Genomic DNA, 20,970 nt, shown 5'->3' on the forward strand with positions numbered 1-20,970 from the left:
GTTTGTTAAATGTTAAATGAAGACAATGCTCATAAGCATTGTCAGTATGAATTGGACGACCTAACGCTGATTCTATAAAGAATCGGTAATCGATAGTTCTAAGTTTTATCGGTGAAGTTGACCAATAGCCAACTTGTACGACTAAGGCTGATTGGCCAACTTCACCGATTGAGACTAAAACTACTGACTCATTGCAGAATCAACAATATAGATCTCATTTTGCTCTGTGACAGATTTCCTAACCTCAATAGTAGTCAACTTTAACGCTTAATATCTCAGTTCACAGAATAGAACGACACTTTTTTTGCCAAATTTTTTCGTTTCATGCAAAAATGCATCGAATAATAAGCCTAATTTCATTGATTTTTGAGATGCGAGAGTTAAACTGAATAATTACTTTTTAAATGATCGAAATTAATTTGATGAAAAATAGGGAGAAAGAGGAAGTATATAGTAGGCTTATAGTGCCTACTTTCTAGCAGAAGGTGTCAAGAAATATAATTCAGATAATGTCCCAAGAAGACGTAGATTTGTGATACCAATTGTGTATATAAAATATAAATTCTGCAATGAAAATCAATATCAGAGAAGCCTGTGAAAATCAATATAAATAATATATCAATATAATCGGTAATCGCGCGTGCGCTAGTATATAATTATGGAAATAAGCGCATAAACTATATGCAATATCGTTAATCAATATTAATCTCACTCATAATTCAAAAATTATACCACGATATTTTTTTCTTCTAAGATTTTCAATTATTTTTTAAGTTAATAAATAGTTAATAAATTATTAAAATAGCATAGGATATCGTGTAATGATACTATTACAATTAAAGATCATTAGAAATGCCGAGAAAAGAACAAAATGCTCTTGAAAAAGACCAAGATTTCCTATATGCATTTAATAATTTTTAATATCTATGGATATGAAAAATATATTCCACTTATTATTTCATACATATCCGGTACAATATTTTTTTTATTTGTAATATAAAATGTCTTATAAGATCATAATATGATTACACAACGAATTGGAAATAAAGGCCCTAAATCTTTTTTTGTTTTCTGTTTTCAAACAATCATATTTTTCCATTAATCTAATTCTAATTTATGTTGTTAAAGTTATAAATTTATTGTTAGACAATTCCTAACGTGATGTTTAAAAAATGTTTTTAAAATGGATCATGTTTTCTTTGAAAAATATCTTTTACTTGTATCATAAAAAACTAAATGAGTACTTCTTTAAAAGATTCAGCTATTACTATTCCACAAAAATGTGTTTCTCCTATTGTATATCGATATAAAATGTATATCACTTTATAATCAACTTACATAAACACACATGCGATGCTATATATTACAAAGATTTTGTTACTATCAGGTATATGTAAATACAAACATTATTTTCACATATTAGCGAAGATAATAAAAATTAACGTGAATGATACCTAATTGATATCTAAAATTGAATGAAACCGGATAATATTTATTATACAATATATATAATAGATTCATGTAAATTGAGGTGCGAATTATCTAACGTTGATAAAAAAAAATCTAAACGCCTATTTTTACGCATTCCCAAGAACTTGTAGCAAAATTTACACATTATGCACCTCTATTAAATAAGAGATCACATATTTGAGATTATAGAGGAAATATTTATTTCCATGCGTATTCTAAATTTACAATTAAATATCTTTATATCCTACACTGTCCAAAAGTGAAGAAAATAAATTTACAATTTGGCGTCACACCAACGATTTTGTTCTAAGAATATTTCATCGTCAAGTTCGAAGATATATGAATATTAATTTATTATAAAAACAGATTTGTTATGTAACTTATACTTTGTACAGTATAGAATATATATAGTATGAGAAAAATAATTTTAAAGCTATGTAGAGCAATTAAAAATTACAGAAACAAATTGTATTTTCAATAAGTAAGAAGTAATGCCTATACCAATTGAAGCTGGATCTTGAATGTTTTAAATAATTTCATGTGAATTATATACCACGTTTATAGTCTCTCGAATTGCGCGCCAAAGTGGTTTTCCGGACTTAGAAACGTAACTGAAATTGTATTTTGCTAAATGTAAAATATATTAATAGTTTGAAATCAAATTTAAAAAATAAAAATTATATAATAACTTCATGTTTAAAATACAAATACAATTCTTAATACCATTCATTTGCAACTGTTAAATAAAAATAAGTGTTACAAGTGACGTATAATGCGGGTATACTGTTGAATTTAATAATCTACATTTATTAGAATTATTTTCATAAACATGAAAATGGTTATTTAAGGCAAGGATATCTTACTTCGTTACTGTGATTTCCTTCTTGGACCATCGTGCGTCGCACATAATATAAAAACATCTTACCAAAAGCAAGATAGTACATACGTAAGCATGCTATAATGTATATAACTAGACGTTATAAAGAATAAATGAAGGACTAGGAATCTTAATGGATCCTGATGTACTTTGGTACTTTCTCCGTTTGTGCCAAGAAATGATCCATGTTTATAAAAATGTTCCAACAGTACCTCTTTCTCTACCCATCTATCATATAACCATCTGGATAATTGTTCTGGTTCGCGAGGTACCTATCATTATAAAATATCACGTAACATATTGCTGTGCGTATTTATATTATAAATTATATTTCATGTCAAGTCACTTACCACTGAACTAGGGAAAAGTCGATAAAATAATACCGTCTCACACGGAGGTCTTGAACCAGTTATAATAGTAGGCAAGTCAAGCGGCTTACCTTGAGGATACGCTATTGTTATATCAAGAACCCAACTAATTTCTGGATTAACTACCGTCAAACCTATATAGATATATAATTACATATATATAAAATATATTTTGCAATAATACCACTATAAGTAAAATTTACCACTGATATATGTATATATTGATATATAATAAGATATACGTTGAAAACTGTGAAAGCATTATCAAGTTATATGTTATAATACGTACATATTAATATATTAATAATAAAATTAACATGCAATAATTTATGATACAAAATATAATTTTATACTTGGTCGACTATTCAGGTATTGATCCTTTGTATTCCTATTCCCTGCTGGTCCAAGGGTATCGAAAATCATCTGCATAGCTCCTACTCTTGGTAAAGTCACATTCTCGAGAATAGGCAGATTATTCTTCTTAGCATATTTTTGCGAGGTCTCTCGTCTTTTACACAAAAAGCCTCCTTCCGGGAAAAGTACCATCCATTTTCTATCTCGTGGTATGTACGAATCTTTGAGATGTTTTTGTAATTGTTTTAAACTTTCTTCCCTTCGTTTACGTCCCTATAGTTATCTAATATATATTAGCTGAAGGTAACAGATAACTCGAATTCTGTTACATTATATTACATTATATTTTGTAAAAAGTAAGTAAATAGTATAAACCTATATTTAATAGATCCTGTATATACAGAATGTTGCCTTGAATTGGTGCTATGATTTTTTAGATAATTTCGATGGATTAATAATAGAATGTTTTAAAAGTTGGTTTTTATGAAGAATCATATAAAAAAATTCAAAAAATTATTCCTTTTTTAACCGACGTTAAATTGTTTTTTAAAATAATATCATATATTTTCCTTTCTATATTCTTATAGTATATAAAAAGTATACAAATTCATTGATATAACATTATGTAACATGTTAATTATTCAATCCTAATTCAATTACTTATACTTGCAATATAATTCACAAATCTATCATCGATATCTAAAATAGTGAGAAACACATAAACAAAAACATGACTGTAAGAGACATATATAGGAACATACAAACATAAAAATAGTTTTCGTCGAGTCATGTTGAAATATGTGTAAAATTTAAACATACATATAAAATAGCGACTGATTCAAGGAATATTCTGTACACATTTTTAAGAAACAAATTTGCACTTACCGATATAATGAAAAAATCTTGATGCAATATAGAAACTATCCCAAAATTAGTAAATTTAAACACCCTATCCATTATCCACATTAAATTAGGTAGAACATTTGGTTTGGCGTTAAATGTTGTCATTAATATAGGAACATCACCAGTGCTCTGATGATTCGCTATAACTAATGTTTTTTCGCTTATAATTTTCTGTATGTCATCACCTTGCTCTATTACTGGAGAACAAAAAATTTATTTTCCTCTCTTTTCAACAAACTTATTTTTTTCTAATTTGCATTCTTTCAATAATACTTACTGTCGTAACCTGCAGACCAAGTCCACATTGATACCATTGCCAATAACCAGTGGAAAAATAGGCCTTCGATTCGCCAGTACACTTGAGGTTGATATATTTTTACAGGAAACAATAACATCATCCATACTACATACGTAGGTATGCAATAGACATTGTTTACTATCACAAATGCCGTCCGCACAACACATTTCAGTAAAGTCACTATGTTGCTGATTATTCTACAAAAATATGCTGAATATATATACATATGCTAAATAGAAGTAAATAGATTGATTTATTTGTAAGTCTTATTGATAGTAGACTGTTATTAACAGAATATTATATATTAAAGATATGCATCGGAAATTCCAAACATTTCCTCATGTATATAAAAATTTTCTATCTTCTGTCATAAAAAAGAATATATTTTCAAATTTAGTACTTTAACGAAAATATGTTGAAATAATATACAATTCAAAGTGTCATTCTAAAATGTTATAAATAAAAACAATTTTAGATAACATAAGAATTCTTGTTTAAAACAATATAAGTGTAAAACAATGAGCAAAAGCTAAATTACAGTTGCTAAAATATCATAATATTTCAAGTAAAATAAAATACATTTCGACCAGACAATTAGGTCATTATCAATGGGCAAGACAGCAAAGCAGCTAGATGCTTACCGAGCGATTGAATATGATTGGTTGGATCTATAACAACCAATTATGTTCATTTGCTCGGCGAACAGGCTAGCCGCTTTGTCAATTTGAACGTGCCCAATGTTGTTCCGGTAAATATAAAATTTTATTTTTTTTATTTTTTGTAACTAGATTAATTGTATGTAATTATAGTTGTTAAAATAACTTGCGTATATAACCGTTAGGATATAATTTTATATTTATCGGAACAACATTGATAATGACCTAATTGTCTGGTCGAAACGTATGTTTTATTTTATTTTATTTGAAATATTATGATGTTTTAGCAACTGTAATCTGACTTTTGTTCATATACCCTTGTTTTACATTATATTGTTTTGATACAAGTAAGTTTTATATATTTAGTTTTATTAATTCTTGTTTAATTCCTGCATTTTTAAAAACTCTGTTTATTTTTATAATAAATACATATAATGAATATTTTATTATTATTAGGTTATCGTATCAAGCACTAAAGATTAGGTTATAATTTGTACTGTTTCTTTTTTACGTTATAATTCATGAAAAATATAAAAAGGATCATATAATTTAAATGGTAAATTATTTATCAAAGATATACAAAATTTATATCGATTATTATACCGTAATTAAAGTGTTTTTAACCTATTGGACATATTTTGAAAACATTAAAAAAATTTTGAAAAAAATTACTAGTTATTTTACATTACATAGAACTACTTTATTACTTCAGCTTACAGCCAAGAAGGGACTTGGTTTACACTAAATTCCTTAACTATACTCATTCTTTCATACTGCAAAAAAACCTAACACTATATAACTCCATCTATAATTTTTCACTACGCCACAAATATCTTATTCCTAACTTTTTGTTCGTTCCTAAATATTTGTGCTAATTTAATCTATTCTATCATAATACCGAGTATCACAGTATCAGTTCCTCTACCTTATAATATATTATCACAGCTTAAACATAATCTAACATAATATATAAATATTTTTTATATTACATTTAAAAAAGTATTAGAAAAAATGTAGCAATTTTCTATATGGATAATAAACAATTATTTCAATAAGAAATAAATATGAATGCTCTAATGAAAATATTAAGAAATATATTTTTTTTTAAATCAGAATTTTTTATTTAAATATTTTAAATATTCAAAATGATATATAATATATAGATTCATTGCGATGAACAGGTTTAGTTGTTTTGTAAATAAATAAAATTTTATCTATTTATTTACAAAATAAATAGACAATCACAATGAAACTTATAAATTTTAACATTTACAATACTTGCACAAAAAAACTGAAATTTCTCTTAATGTTGTAAGAAATAATTTAATTTTTAATAATAAATAGACTATAAAATAAACTATAAAAATAGATTATTAAATAAAAATATAATCTTATTCATACAACTTTCATATGTATAGCTTATTTGAAGTGTAAATATTAAACACATTTCAAGTCTTTAAATTTACTCCCAGGGATTATACAACCAATACATCCTAGTATATATATTTACTATGTATTTGTAATATTAAATAATATTAAACATGTACATATTTAATCTGTATTTCTTCTAAAATCTTAAATATAATTAATAAATTTTATGTTCTTATCATAACACGTTACATTAAAATGTAGCAAAAATGGCAAATACAAAGATATTAAACTTATAAAAAAAAAGAGTTAAGAGTTTTAAAGGTTTATGTATTTGGATGTTTTCTCTCTCTCATCTATCTATCTATGGATGGATTCATAGTTCGTTCTTATTTTAAGATCGTCATAAGTAATGTCTTAAGATGCTAACAGCTCTCTATTCTGGTTCACGACATTTTAAGACTGTACTTAAGGTCTTAAATATAAGAAACGACTATGAATACTGGTCTATCTATTTTTCTCTCGTCAGTCATCTTCATTTGTTCTTCTTTCATTCTATATAAAATATAAGGTTAAATGCATATTTTCCATGAAACACATGAACTATCTTTTATATCATGATGTTCATACAATATAATTTATCTTGTGTATCATTTAAAAACTTGAAATTAATGTAGTAAATATTATAGTTACGCGAAAAATCGTGAAACTTGTATAAGTGAGCAAACGTTACCTGGCAAAAGAAGAGGCGGCAGAGGTAGAGTCAGTCATTTTCGAATGCCACCATCCGTTGCAAAAGATTGAAAGAATTTCATACACTTTTTCTTCACCATAGCATTTCCTTATGTGTAATTTACATAATAAGGAATCATTATTCTGGATGACACACGCAGATCAATGAATGCGTTTGATCGTCAAGAATTACTTGGAATTACTGCAACGTAAGCATGTATCTGCAAGATTCAATACTCGCACTCGATCTTTCGTTCTTGTATTGTATAAACGTTTTATCTTCAACGCTTTTACTGTGACGTAAGAAATGCGAGTAAACTGTCAATAATTTATGTATTCTTCTCGCCTCTACCGCCAATTAAATCTCAAATAGATCGTTTTCGTTGAAATATTTCGTTATTCATCGCTTTTGTTGTCTTGTATTCTACCGGAGAGAAACTTGAGAACGGCCATCTCGATCTTTTTCCTGCAACGCTTCTAACTTCCCGTACGCTAGCGCACTAATGTCCGTTTTAGAGATACAAGAATACTATGTACCACAAGCACTTTTGTGACACGCCGATAAAATCGTAGTATCAGCGCCATCGGCGAAAATAGAGGTTTGTGACTGTACTACATCCGTAAATGTATAAAAAGTAGGGCCATTATGTGCATTGCACGTAATGGCGGCAACTTTGGCAGTTGATCCAATTAAAAGGCAACTCATTTTGCAAGCGCTCGCTTTAAAGTAAAGTTTGATTATAAGAAACTAGAAGGAATATCTATGATAAGAAGATATAAAGAATAATAAAAAATTACAATTCCAACTTCTAATAGTTTAGAATAATAAAAACAATAAAATTCAGTAATCTGAAAAATTTTTTTTAATCAGAAAGAAGACATGACAACCCAAAACTTGTAACCGCAAAATGTTGCCGCGCACTACTGCCCTCTGACAAAGTGAATGTAAACTACATAGCAACACTTTTCTTAGGATACATCGTCTATTTTTCAAGGCTAAAGATGATAAATTGATATTTGTTCGAATAATTGTATTATATATGTAGCACGATTATATGAAAAAAAAAAAAAATATTGATTTATCTTTAGCCTTGAAAAATGGACGATGTACCCTAAGAAAAGTGGACGTTGCTATGTAATTTACATCCACTTTAGATGCGTTCGGGGAGATATATATTATATTCGCGCTATGGATGCAAACACTATCAATGCTGTTCTTAGAGCCAATAGCGCATTAGCAAATTCCATGAATGATCTACCAATGCTACGCTACTACCTAGCGTAGCATTGGTAGTAGCTTTAACCAGAGAAATATATATTCGTCGAGATTAAGTTAATGTAGGAGATTCTGTTTTCACCAACCAAACTTTTCCCTATAATTAAAATTTTTAAGATTTTGTAAAGTATTTGTAAATTTTTTATTTTCTCATAGTGAATAACAGAACGCAATCTCAATTGCAATCTCTATGATAGCTTGCAGCTAGACCGAAGCGAACAATGTAGAAACTAGATCAAAAAATTAATAGTTACATTAAATAAGTAAATTAATCAGATAAAAAGAAGAAGCATCCGTTGTCGATTTCAGAAGAAGAAACATATCTACATCTAATAAGCAATTCCAACGGAATACCCTACCGCTACACACCCTATACCCTACGCTACACACAGTAACTTTTTTCCGTATATGGGAATTGAAAATTACCAGTAACAAGATACTCTGACTTCCACATTTACAATGAAATCAAATCACAAGTTGCACTTCGCAGAAACTTTGAAAAATTAAAGATGATACACAAGCAAGAACGTTCAGCCTAGTGGCTGGAGCCATCAGCAGAGATTAAAATTGAGATTGCATTCATTATGATAAAATTTAAAATTTGAATTCACACATTACGTATTTATTCTACGAAATTCTAAGAGAGAAGAGTTTGGTGACACTGGAGAATCCCCTTAAACATTAATCTAATTTTGACAAATGTTAAACCCTATCAACGCTACGCTAGGGTCGTTCACGGATCTGTAAATGCTAACACTACCAATACACTACTGGAAGAAATAGCGTTGATAGAGCGCAGTTGTGACATAACACGATACCAGTGACATCATGATCGTGTTTGTTAGCGCTAGCTGCAGTTCCGCGAACAATTTGTAGCACGTCGATAAAATCGTATCGTCGAAAGTAGTGGTTCGTCTCTGTACTAAATCCTCAGGACAGAATAAATTTTATTAGATGATAATAAATTTCAATCTTTAAAATACAAAAAAAATTAACAAATAACAGGGCTAATGAGAGTCAGCACGGATAATCAAGCGCAAGTTTTGTAGATCTTTTTAATCTATTACTCTCATTAGCTCTGTTAATTTTTTTTGTATTTTAAAGCTTGAAAGTCTATTTTAATAATTATTGTTTATTACTTATTTATTATTATGATTGCGATTAGATCCCGCTGAATTTATCAGCATGTAATAGGAGAGGGTGTTAGCTGCATTCAGCAGAGAAAGCAGTTTTGCAACTGTAAAATTTTTCAATATGATTGCTTTATACATTTAAATCCATAAGGAATCAAAGCAAAAACCAATCGTTAAAGAATTTTTTTACAATTGAAAAGCTACTTTCTCTGATGAAGTATGACATATTGATGTAGTATGACATATTGGATTGTCCGGAAAGTTCGTGTTGAAAGAAAATTGAAACGCAGAAAATTTTAATTTAATAATGTATACTAAAATTTAAATTTTAGTCGGCACGAACTTTCCGGACAATCCAATATATTCGCGGTGTTATTGCATATTTATGAAGTAGGTAATGTAGATAGAAATACACAGATGGAGATAGGTATACCTGAATAGGCACAATTAAATAAAAATGTGGGTAGGTAGGACAATAAGTATGGGTAGGTAGGGATTGTTTAGGCAAGACGAGAAGAATAATAAACAGATAGGAATAAACACATCACATGTATACATACTTGATAATTGGAAAGAAGGGATTAAATATTGAATAAAATTTTTAATTAATATTAAGTTTTATTTGATAAGACTGTATGGAGTTAAAAGTAACACGGTAAGTTGTAACATTTACATAAAAAAAAGTTATAAACAAAATATGCAAGTGTAAGAAAGAGATAGAAGTTGTGATAAATATATTATAAACTTCTATTGCTTCTTTACGCTTTTATATTTTGTTTATAACATTTTTTTATATAAATGCTATAACTTCAAAATACTCATGTTATTTTTGACCCTGGTCTCCCCTATTAGCATCCCAATTATCAAATATGAATATAAACCAAATTAATTGAAATTTTATTGATTTTTCAGTTATCCTGATTTAAAAAAAAAGTTTTGAAATTAAATATTTATCAAACTTATCAGGTCAATAAACAATTTTTGTTATTATATGTATCGTCGATTTCGTATAATTTACATTAATTACGCAATAATTTGGTTTATTACGACAAGATAAATGCTATCTGTATTGAATAGATATTTAATATAGATATATGCAAATATATCTGTATTAAATACATTAGTATAAAATAATCACATCGAATATATATGTATATATATTTGCAATAATTCATATATATAAATATTCAAATGCTACACTTACTTCGTATCTGTAAATAAATTTCGTCTGAAAATATACTACTAAAAATATAGAACATTTTTAATTAAAGATGTTAAAAATAAGAGGCAGTTGATATTTATTTCCCAAGTGAAAAAAATGTTACGAGAATTCATTTTTACTAAGGACTTTCTTCATAGTTTTTTCCAAACTCGGTAGTAACTCGCAATAAGAGTCTACACACTTGGTGGCACATTTTTCAAATTCTTCGCTATATCTATCCACTTCAATCTGAGTCGGGTTTGGACCCATTTTGTCTTTTATATTATCATTGCATTCCATTATGCACCTTTGTAAGCGATTCTGAAAAATTTTATAAATTAAATAAAAGCAAGGACATACTTCTTTGAAAGATCACAAATTGAGATATTTTGCCTTGAGTTTCTCTTAGCTTGAATATCTAACATTATACATATGTTTCACTTACTTATGTAAATTGGATTTAAGTCTCCTATGCAAAATATTATAAAATACACAAACAGCCAAATTACAGAGATTAAAATAAATTGAACAAATTTTATTACCTGTATTCGTTCAAACTCTCCTTGAACGTATTGTTGTGCTTTATTCAAAGAGGAACTACAATTCTCCACACAGGTATGTACTTTTTGTATGCTATATGATTCATTTTCACAACATTGTGCAGCACACTTATGCATATCCCTCTAAAATCACAAATATAATTTTATATACAGACTGTCCCATTTTAAAGAGTCTAATCAAATACTCAGAAGCACAGCGTTAAATCGAAAAATGATTCAAACAAAAATTTTGTGACTTCGAGGGAAACACAAAACAGTACCATTGGTTTAAATCTTGGATGTCATCAAAGTCAGGATAAAGTCCTTCAAATTTTTTAAATAGGACTCTTTATTGCATATATTCTCATGTAGCTATCTCGAGAGCTCGAGAGCTTTTCAAAATATAATAATATTTTTTCATTAAACATTCTTTGAATTATATGGCTTGAGAGTACAGTAACTGCCGGCATTATCTAAAAATGGAATCACATGATGCTCGATCTCTTGAATGATAACATGCATATAGTCATGCTTGCTCTGATGTATGCTAGAATTCGTTCATGAATTGAGCGCTGCATATACATGATTTTTATATTTATTATGAATTACTTCTTATTTCCTTGCATGCACCAATCAAAAGAAACAATTGCTAATTTCATAGTTATTTGTCAAATAGTTAGACTGTATGCATCAAAGCATGAAGCAAAAGTATAGCAGCATGCATGTCTACATATACTCATTTAAGAAATCAAGCATCGTGTGATTCCACCTTCGATGTCCAGTCTTTTGAATATTGATAAGAGTTATGATTTTAATATATAATATTTGATTAAAAGGCTTTTAGAGGTTGTTTTTTTAATTTTTATTTTTACATAAAGATGAAAGTAAAAGGAGCAATTGACAAATGTTATCAAGGTCACAAGGTGAACCTGAATAACATTTAAGAGAGTTTAGACATTACTCGGACACTTTGAGTAATGTTAACACTGGCGGTACTGTAATTTTCAAGTTTTTACTCTTAAAAAATACTTAATAAAAAATTGTTTTATTAGTGTTTAAAAAATTCTGGAGATAAGCTACGAGAAAATTTAATTTAAAAAAGGGATTTTATTTTTTAAAAATTCTAAGTGACCTTGCCTTAATCTTAACAACATCATTCAAAGTCAAATCATCATATGTTACTGCTGGAGATTTTGTTCATTTTCGTTTTTTTTGTGTCTACAGCTTTCTACTTATTACCAAAAATCCATTTTCAATTTCTGCCTTTCGTTACACTATCTATTGCATTCTCGTTACACTATCTTTCGCATTCTCATTATAATGTCGTCATATTTTATACACTTTAAATATCTTTTATATTTTAAATATCTTTTATATTTTATATTATCTTTTATATTTTATATTAAATCTATTACAAGAGATTATCCTATATAACAGTTTTAAAGGATATCCAAAGGATGTCTACATCATAAGAACATTCTCAAGTCGCCGCTAGGAGAACTATAGGACTTGATGAATGATGGAATGTAATAAATACTTAATATATTATTTTGATTTTATTTTTTTTTCATAGCATTATTTTTTATTTTATATCATTACGTTTTGAACATTTTTGTTTTGATTTGAATAAAAACAATTTGCATTTTAATTACATTTCTTTTTGTTTTATATTATTTTTAATTTTCATTATATTTAAGAATCTATTTACAAAATGGTTTTGCGTTAAGTAATGCCAAGTATAACTTGATGCCTTTTTTTACAGTAAAAAAGTGTTAAAAATATTTCACGAATTTCTGCTAAGTTCATGATATTAGTAATAATACATTTTGTATTCATATGTAAAAAATAATAATAATGACGATAAAGATAAATTACTTTTTCGTCAAGACTAGTTTAAAAAGAAAATTAGTTCGATATTTTCAATTCTCTACAAGAACTGTATCAGAAAAATTAAGCTGATAAAACAAAATATAGATTTGAAAATAAATATACACTTTCATTCTCATTAAAGACCATATTTTACAGTCTTTATATTTGTTTATGATAAATTTGAATAAAAGATAAATATGATAGATACATCGTATAGCGATAAACAAAAGAATTAATCCTATAAACATATCTAATAATGTATTTTTGTCATTATTCCATGATAGTCATTATTTCATGCTTTTCTACTGCTTTTATTTTTTGACATGGCAATCCTCGCGCGATTTTTGCTAGCATAATGACATCATGTTAGCCTCAGTTTTGATTTAGTTTCCGATGATTTGATATATATATATATATATATATATATATATATATATTAACAAGCAGTGTTCAAATTCTATTTTTTTTATTTCAAGAACTTCTGTTTGATTTTTGCAGCATTTTTTACAATACATGAAGGAACTGTTCATTTTTTGCTGCATTTCCTTAAGGCGACTTTACACAATCAATAATACTAATCAATAATATATACTGACAGTATGCATTAATATTTTTAGTACTTTTACAATCTTACACAATCAATATTATTAACAATATATTTCATTTTAGTTTTATGTACAATATCTATTGTACATAAAACTGTAACTTATTGTGATCCTAATAAAGGAAGACATATTGGATGCTCAAAAATCAAAATCAAGATCATCGATAGTATTCTATTATCAATATTTACAACACATGATCAATAATATTGTCAGTATTTATTAATACTGTATTATTGACATTTAGAGTCATCTTAAAGAATTATTTGTACTTGCCATAAACTTAATTTATGCCGTAAGCTATAAGAAATTAATCATTGACAGTCGAATGTGAGGAAATAATGATTTCATTCTCCTCACATTTAACTGTGATTGATCAATTTATTTTTATAACTTACAGCATAAGTTAACAGTTTACAACCAGTATAAATGATCCTTAATTAAGACAAAGATTATACTTGGCTACTGCTGAAGTTCTGCCAATACAGTACATAGCACACAATTTGTAAAATGTAATCTTGGCAGACTTGATTATCTGGGAATTAATAGTTCTAATTAGCATCTGCAGCTCAAAAATCAATAAAATTGGGCGACGTGTTTTTGCACGAAACGAAAAAATCTGGCAGAAAAGTGTCGCTTTGTCCCACAAATCAAGCGTTAAAGTTGACGACTATTCAGGTTAGAAAATTGATCATGCAATGTGAACATGAAAAGTATGTATATGGAGTATGTTCCTCTACGGCGGAGAGGGACTTCATTCCGAAAAAAATTACCAACTCAACCCATATTTTGGTATAGGATGGATCTGATATATAAGATTACAAATAACTTTACAACTTTCCAATACCGAAATATGAAATGGGTTATTTTTTTTTAAGTGGAGCCCTTCCTCTCCCCACGTAGGAGAACGTACTGTCGCTATATACATACTTTTCATGCTCATATTGCACTGTTGCATAGCTAACAAATTTCCTAACCTGAATAGTCGACAACTTTAATGCTTAATATCTCGGTTGGTGGGACAGAGCGACATTTTTTTCTGCCAAATTCTTTCGTTTCATACAAAAACGCATCGAATAAGCTCAATTTTATTAATTTTTGAATTGCAGATGGTAAACTATAATTATCATAATCTAACATTCAACAAAAGTACCTGCATTTTCCGTAAATACATCTTGTCGATTTCTTCGACCATTTTCGTCATATGATCTTCAACTCGTTTTCTCTGTTCTTCCATTTTTCACTTTAAATATTTATTCTTTGATTATATTTGATTATATTTATAATACAGTATACCAAACACGCAAGATACATGTGAGATACACGAGTTGTTACAACAGGTTAATGGGCGCAACACAGACTTGTCACAATATATACTTCTTTTTCTTTGCGTGAGAATGGCCCCGACTCTAATACAGAGTCGATACAGCCAGAATTGAAAATGTCGCTTATGAGTAACAAAAAACAATATGAAGAATACGAAAAAGAATAACATAAACCCAATTGCGCATTTGAAGCCGGTCACACTTTTCAAAAATGATGCAACAACATGTCCGACACGTCGGAACCTATCACAGTATGGATACGGTCAACGCGATGCTGCAAACGTTTTGAAGCGTTTTTCAATTGGTCAGTTTGTAAAATTCTTTCTTCTAATTAGTCCATCAAATGCTTCAAAGCATTTGTAGCGAGACTTTGATCGTAGCCTATGTACAATAACGCAACTCTCTATCAATACTTTTGATGTTGCCCAAAATAGAGTGCGCATGCGTGAAATAAGTAAATTGCATAACGTTGTCACGATTACCACCTAAACTTCTTTCTCTTTTCATTTTTTTTCATTCTGCTAAAAGTCTTGCAAAACTCACTGAATTTATTCGCATCGCAATCCAACGAATTCGTTGAAGTGAGTAAGAGCTTTTGTAGGAGCATATTAGAGCACGCGACACGAATAAACATAATATTGTATTGAAATACTTTAAATTTTATGAAAATTAATAAAAATAAATCGTAAATATATTGAAAAATAAAGAAAAAATATAAAAAAATTAGGAAAAATATTAAATTAACTTGAAAATGTATATTTGTACAAAAAAATAATATGTAATTATATATCTATAAAAATATTATGAGAAAGTTAATATAAAAGAAAATATAAATATATCCAAAATAAGTTTAAAATACAGTAAATAAAAAGGAATCTTTTTTGCTCAGTTTTCTATTTTTCACTTTTTTACAAAAATTAGATCAATCTTTCGAGGTTTCTCACACAACATTACACCAAATGGACAATACACGTAATACTTCCTTCTAAGAAAGAGAGACAGAAAGAGAGAACAAAATAGAGCACAAAAATAAGGAGAAATGAGATGGGGCAATTTACTTATTTCACGCATGCGCACTTCATTTTGACCAATACAAATCAGGAGAGTTGCACTACTGTATATACTATGCTTGCATAATACATAATACATAATGAATAATGCATAAATCTGGACCTACAATGGGTATTTTTAGGTATTAAGTCTTAAACAGGAAGCACAGACTTTTGCATAATGCATAATACATGAGGCATAAAAAAATGAACCAATCAGAATTCTTTATTTCATGGAATAGAAAGAAACGAAGGACTGCGATTTTCTTATGTATTACGTGTTATGCATTATGCAAGAGCTGTGCTTCCCAATTAAAGGTCGCAACACAGACATTTGCATAACGCCTAGTGCATAAGTGAATTTTCACCAATCAAAATCTTTCTTTTCCTCCCATTTTAAGAAAAAAAAATTTATAATCTTATATTTAAGGCTTCCTTAAATTTATCATCAAATATTCTACAAATAATTTCATTAGCCACTGAACATCTAAAGATAAATTTAAAGAAATCTTAAGTACAAGGTCTGATTATATAATAAATACGGATAGAAAACATTTATAGATTCGGACTAAATCCTTGCTTTTCAATAAAATAAAGGACTGATTGATTTTCTTATGCTTTATGCATTATGTAAGAATAGCGACATAACGCACAGTTCTTAAGAGGATCAACTAATCTGGATTCTTTCTATCCTTCCAATTTGCGGAAAAGAACTTTAATTAGTTGATTCTTTTATGCACTGTGCGCTATGTGCTATGAATCGAGTAATTCTGAAAAAAACCAATCAAATTCTTTGATTGGACTGAACACAATAAGTGCACTTTCTAAAAAATCTCAGGTCTCATGTCAAACATATATTAAATAAAATTTTCGTAGATAAAATTTCCAATGAAGCTTATAATGAAGCTTTAAACTTAATAATATTATGTTTTTAATTTAATCTTAAACCATGAACAATGAAAGAAATAGTCACCTTATGTTTCAATTTTGATAAAAATTTTGGTTTCGCAAGATTCTGAAGGAGTTCTATCCCTATGAATTGAGATGTCTGATAAGACCAGGCACAATAAGTGTACTCCATTTTCTTCCTTTTTTTTTAAGTACATCTCAGCTCATTCCATCAAGCATACATTAAATAACAACTTTGTTAATAAATTGATCAAAAATGAACTTTGAAATTAATAAATACTTTATATTCAAATTAATATTAAATCATAAATCATAAAGGAAATAGTGGCACAGTATAAGTACATACAATATGGACACTGGAGACAGTATCAAATTTGATGTAGTGAGTCCCAAGTAATATGACTTGCTGCCATGTTGTGGATTGGAAAGGCACTTATAAATTTGAGTTTTTATAAAGCTACAGAATGATTTAAAAAAAAAAACAATTCGGTCATGATAAAAAAATTGTATATAACGAATATATTTTTAAATAAGAATTATAATATAATGTAAATGAACTCGTTATATAATAAAAATAATATTCAAATTAATAATAATAATATTAAACAGTAATAAATAAATTAAAAATAATAGATTAAATACTATATGAAAATTATAATTGAATAATTATGTACGAAAAAATAATATTGGATTGTCCGGAAAGTTCGTGCCGATTTTGAAGGAAAATTGAAACGCAGAAGATTTAAATTTTAGTATACATTTAATAAATTATATAGATTAATCAGACAATATATTGCATGAAAATTGTAATTAAATGTGAAGTTGTTGAATTTAATAATATACGTACACAAATGCAAACTTTATTACGAGAAAACTTTATCGTACACAAATATTTATAACAGTCTACACAATATAACGTCTTTAAAAAAAACTTGATTTAATTTTTTAGTAAAACATGTAGCACGATTGCCAAATATCGATTTATCGTCTCCAGCCTTGAAAAATAGACGATGTATTCTAAGAAAAGTGAACGTTGCTATGTAGATTACATCAACTTTGTCAGAGGATAATAGTGCGCAACAGCATTCTGCGGTTATAGACTTCGGGCAGTCATGTCCTCTTTCAGGGTTATCAGCTTCCAGGGGAATTTAAATAAAATTTTTGTTTGAGAAACGAGTCATGATCGACGTTCATCAATCGGAATTTTTTTAACGACTTCCGTTCCGGAAGTGGCCATTTTTTTCACGAACCGATCATAATCCGTGCTTATCCGTTGGAATTCTTGGACTACCTACTTCCCAACCGGAAGTCGCCATTTTCTCACGATCTGTTGGAGATAGTGGTTTGGTGTCTGAGGCAATGTAATTGCATTTCGAAAGACGCGTCGAACGCCGGTGAAAACATCCCTCTATCTCTTTTCGTTCAGGCTGTGTACTCTAGGAAGGGAGTGTTACGGCGAAATTTTTCTGAGTCCTAATGAAATCGGAAAAATCGATAAAAATTCGATTATACTAATGGACTCAGGAGGTCAAGAAACATACTTTGACCCATAAATTTGGGAGAATATTTTATGAAAATTTTTTGAAAATTTTTGGAGGACTTAGTTTTTGACGGAATTTTCAAAAATTTTTTTATTATTGATTCCAGAAATACCGATCATGATCCGTGCTCATCCGTTGGAATTTTTGGTCTACCTACTTCCGAACCGGAAGTCGCCATTTTTTCACGAACGATTGGAGACAGAGGTTCGGTGTCTGAGACATTGTTGTTGTACTTTGGAATACGAGTAGAATGCCGTTGGAATCTCTCTATCTCATTCCGTTGAGGCTGTGTACTCTTGGACCGAAGGTCACGAAACTTTTCTAAGACCCATACCCCTCGAAAATCGCGAAAAAATGAGGATAACGAAAAAATCGCAACTACGACGGCTGTGTTAAAAAAGGGTTTGACAATTCCATTCGTTATTTCACGCGAGGTGCCTCGTGTTCCTCATGGAGGGCTGAAAGAGACGATTAGTTGAAACGGGTCTGTTTTAAAGACAGTGCTTCGCGCGAGGGTAGGTTAGGTTAGAGATTACGTTAGATTAATAAAGATTATAATTGAAACATAAAAAAAGATGAATATTCATACATGATACATGTTTAGAAGAGATAAATGAATAAAAAACTTAAACTTTTTCCTCTGACTCGTCGTCTCGATGCCGCTGTCGCTAGACTCTCTCTCGACGGCGACCTCGGTGGCGATAACGGCGGCTATTTCAGGGAACTGACACTGCTGCGGCGGTTCCTCGACGTATCCGATTCTTCGGATACAGATCTGTCCGTCGACGTGTGAGAATCCCTTTTAGAAACGATGCCTCGCGCGAGGGTGGGTAAGGTTAGAGGTTACGTTAGAGATAGATTAATAAAGATTATAATTGAAACGTATAAAAGGATGAATATACATACATGTATTTAAGAAAGATATATGAAAAAAGAAATGAAACTTTCTCTGATTCGTCGTCTTGATGCCGCTGTCGTAATCGCTACACTCTCTCTCGACGGCGACAACGGTGGCGGTTAATCGATGACGTCCGATTCTTCGGATACCGACGTCCGATTCTTCGGATACCGACGTCTGCCTCTATCATTCATCATGTGGTAATCGTCGCGATTCATCATGTGGTAATCGTCTCTATGATTTATCATGTGGTGATCGATTACCAACACTCGGGAGGTAACAGAGGATTGTAGGTAAGTGTATAGTGGAAGGTAATTAATCGCGGATGGTAAGCGAGGTAAGTGTCGGTAATCGATGCGAAATCTATTTGAAACTTGACAAAAATTTGGCTATAGATAGGGTGTCTCCCGGAAATTATCTTTTCAGTAAAATACAGGGTGTCCCTGAAAATTATCCGGTAAAATTATTACTCCGAGGTGAGTTGGGTTAGAGGATAGGGACCGGATGGACTGATTAGAGGGTCGGATGTACTTTTCAACCCTATAGGTACGAACCACCCCTCACCCCCTTTTGGAACTTAAAAAATTTATAACTCGAAGATGGTTGACGTTAGGACATCGGACGTTATATTCATTTTTGTTGAGTTTTTAAAACCCAGTAGATTCCCGTTCGAACCATTTCGTTATCACTTTCCTGTGCTGTGTATTCCTGAACCGAACGTTTCCAACTATCATTTTTCGAGTCTAGCCGACGACCTATTCAAGATACGAGGTAGAGTGTAGGCAATGTTGTAGCATTTCGAAAGACGCGTCGAACGGCATTGAAACCATCCCTCTAAGTAGTTTCGTTCAGGCTGTGTACTCTCGGACCAAAAGTATAAATCGAGTGATTTTCAAGTCGACAAAATATTCAACATACGAGGTAGGGTCGGTTAGGCATTGTTGTTCCGTTTGCAAACACACGTCGATACCCGCTGGAATCGTCCCTCTAAGTAGTTTCGTTCAGGCTGTGTACTATTGGACCAAAAGTATAAACCGATCGTTTTTCAAGTCCAGTCGACGAAATATTCGAGATACGAGGTAGGATCGGTAAGGCATTGTTGTTTCGTTTCCAAAAAGACATCAATTCCAGTGGAAATCGTCCCTCTAAGTATATTCGTTCAGGCTGTGTACTCTAGGAAGCCGAGATAAAGTCAAAATATTTCGAAGTGAAAAATTGATAAAAATTCGACTACACCAATCGATAGAGAATGACGAGAAACACTTTGAACACATAAATTTGGGATGGTTTCGAAAATTTTTCCAAAATTCTTCAAAGTCCCACCACCTCGAAAATGGACAAAAAATACGGGTGACGAAAAAATGCGAAATATGGAAATCTATCAAAATATGGGTAATTTGGGTGAGGTCGACAAAGTAGGGACGAAAAAGTTAGAACGACAAAGTTAGAACGACAAAGTAAGGACGGAAAGATTAGGTCGGGTCGGATTAGGTTAGGTTAGGTTGGGTTAGGTTAGGTTGGGTTAGGTTAGGTTAGGTTCGGTTAGGTTAGGTTAGGTTAGGTTAGGTTAGGTTAGGTTAGGTTAGGTTAGGTTAGGTTAGG

At 30.0% G+C, this 20,970-nt stretch overlaps 2 protein-coding genes across 2 annotated transcripts; both read right to left on the bottom strand.

The window, feature by feature from the left end:
* Positions 1–2,251: 2,251 nt before the first annotated feature.
* Positions 2,252–7,065, bottom strand: LOC105621551 (acyl-CoA:lysophosphatidylglycerol acyltransferase 1-like). The gene is made up of 6 exons (XM_012203023.1): positions 7,028–7,065; positions 4,250–4,467; positions 3,955–4,169; positions 3,069–3,342; positions 2,698–2,849; positions 2,252–2,619 (listed from the first exon to the last, which is right to left on the bottom strand). The coding sequence occupies exons 1-6, from the start codon at positions 7,063–7,065 to the stop codon at positions 2,392–2,394; spliced, it is 1,125 nt and encodes a 374-aa protein (XP_012058413.1). The 3' UTR covers positions 2,252–2,391.
* A 3,691-nt stretch (positions 7,066–10,756) lies between these two features.
* LOC105621552 (protein FAM136A-like) lies at positions 10,757–14,883 on the bottom strand. The gene is made up of 3 exons (XM_012203024.1): positions 14,800–14,883; positions 11,179–11,319; positions 10,757–10,957 (listed from the first exon to the last, which is right to left on the bottom strand). Exons 1-3 carry the CDS (start codon positions 14,881–14,883, stop codon positions 10,757–10,759), a joined length of 426 nt encoding a protein of 141 aa, XP_012058414.1.
* Between the last annotated feature and the right edge of the window lie 6,087 nt (positions 14,884–20,970).

The sequence above is a fragment of the Atta cephalotes genome, assembly GCF_000143395.1.
Source record: "Atta cephalotes unplaced genomic scaffold scaffold00034, whole genome shotgun sequence".
NCBI classification, from domain to species: Eukaryota; Metazoa; Arthropoda; class Insecta; order Hymenoptera; family Formicidae; genus Atta; species Atta cephalotes.

What these genes read in the sequence shown, in the direction of transcription:
- LOC105621551 (XM_012203023.1), bottom strand. Translation starts at nt 7,065, where the DNA reads ATGACTGACTCTACCTCTGCCGCCTCTTCTTTTGCCAG. An exon ending in ATACCTGAATAGTCGACCAA is followed by an intron (nt 2,850 to 3,068) that starts GTATAAAATTAT and finishes ATATCTATATAG; the next exon opens with GTTTGACGGTAGTTAATCCA. An exon ending in GACTTTTCCCTAGTTCAGTG is followed by an intron (nt 2,620 to 2,697) that starts GTAAGTGACTTG and finishes TTATAATGATAG; the next exon opens with GTACCTCGCGAACCAGAACA.
- LOC105621552 (XM_012203024.1), bottom strand. Translation starts at nt 14,883, where the DNA reads ATGGAAGAACAGAGAAAACGAGTTGAAGATCATATGACGAAAATGGTC. An exon ending in TGTATTTACGGAAAATGCAG is followed by an intron (nt 11,320 to 14,799) that starts GTACTTTTGTTG and finishes TTGTGATTTTAG; the next exon opens with AGGGATATGCATAAGTGTGC. An exon ending in GAGAGTTTGAACGAATACAG is followed by an intron (nt 10,958 to 11,178) that starts GTAATAAAATTT and finishes AAAATTTTTCAG; the next exon opens with AATCGCTTACAAAGGTGCAT.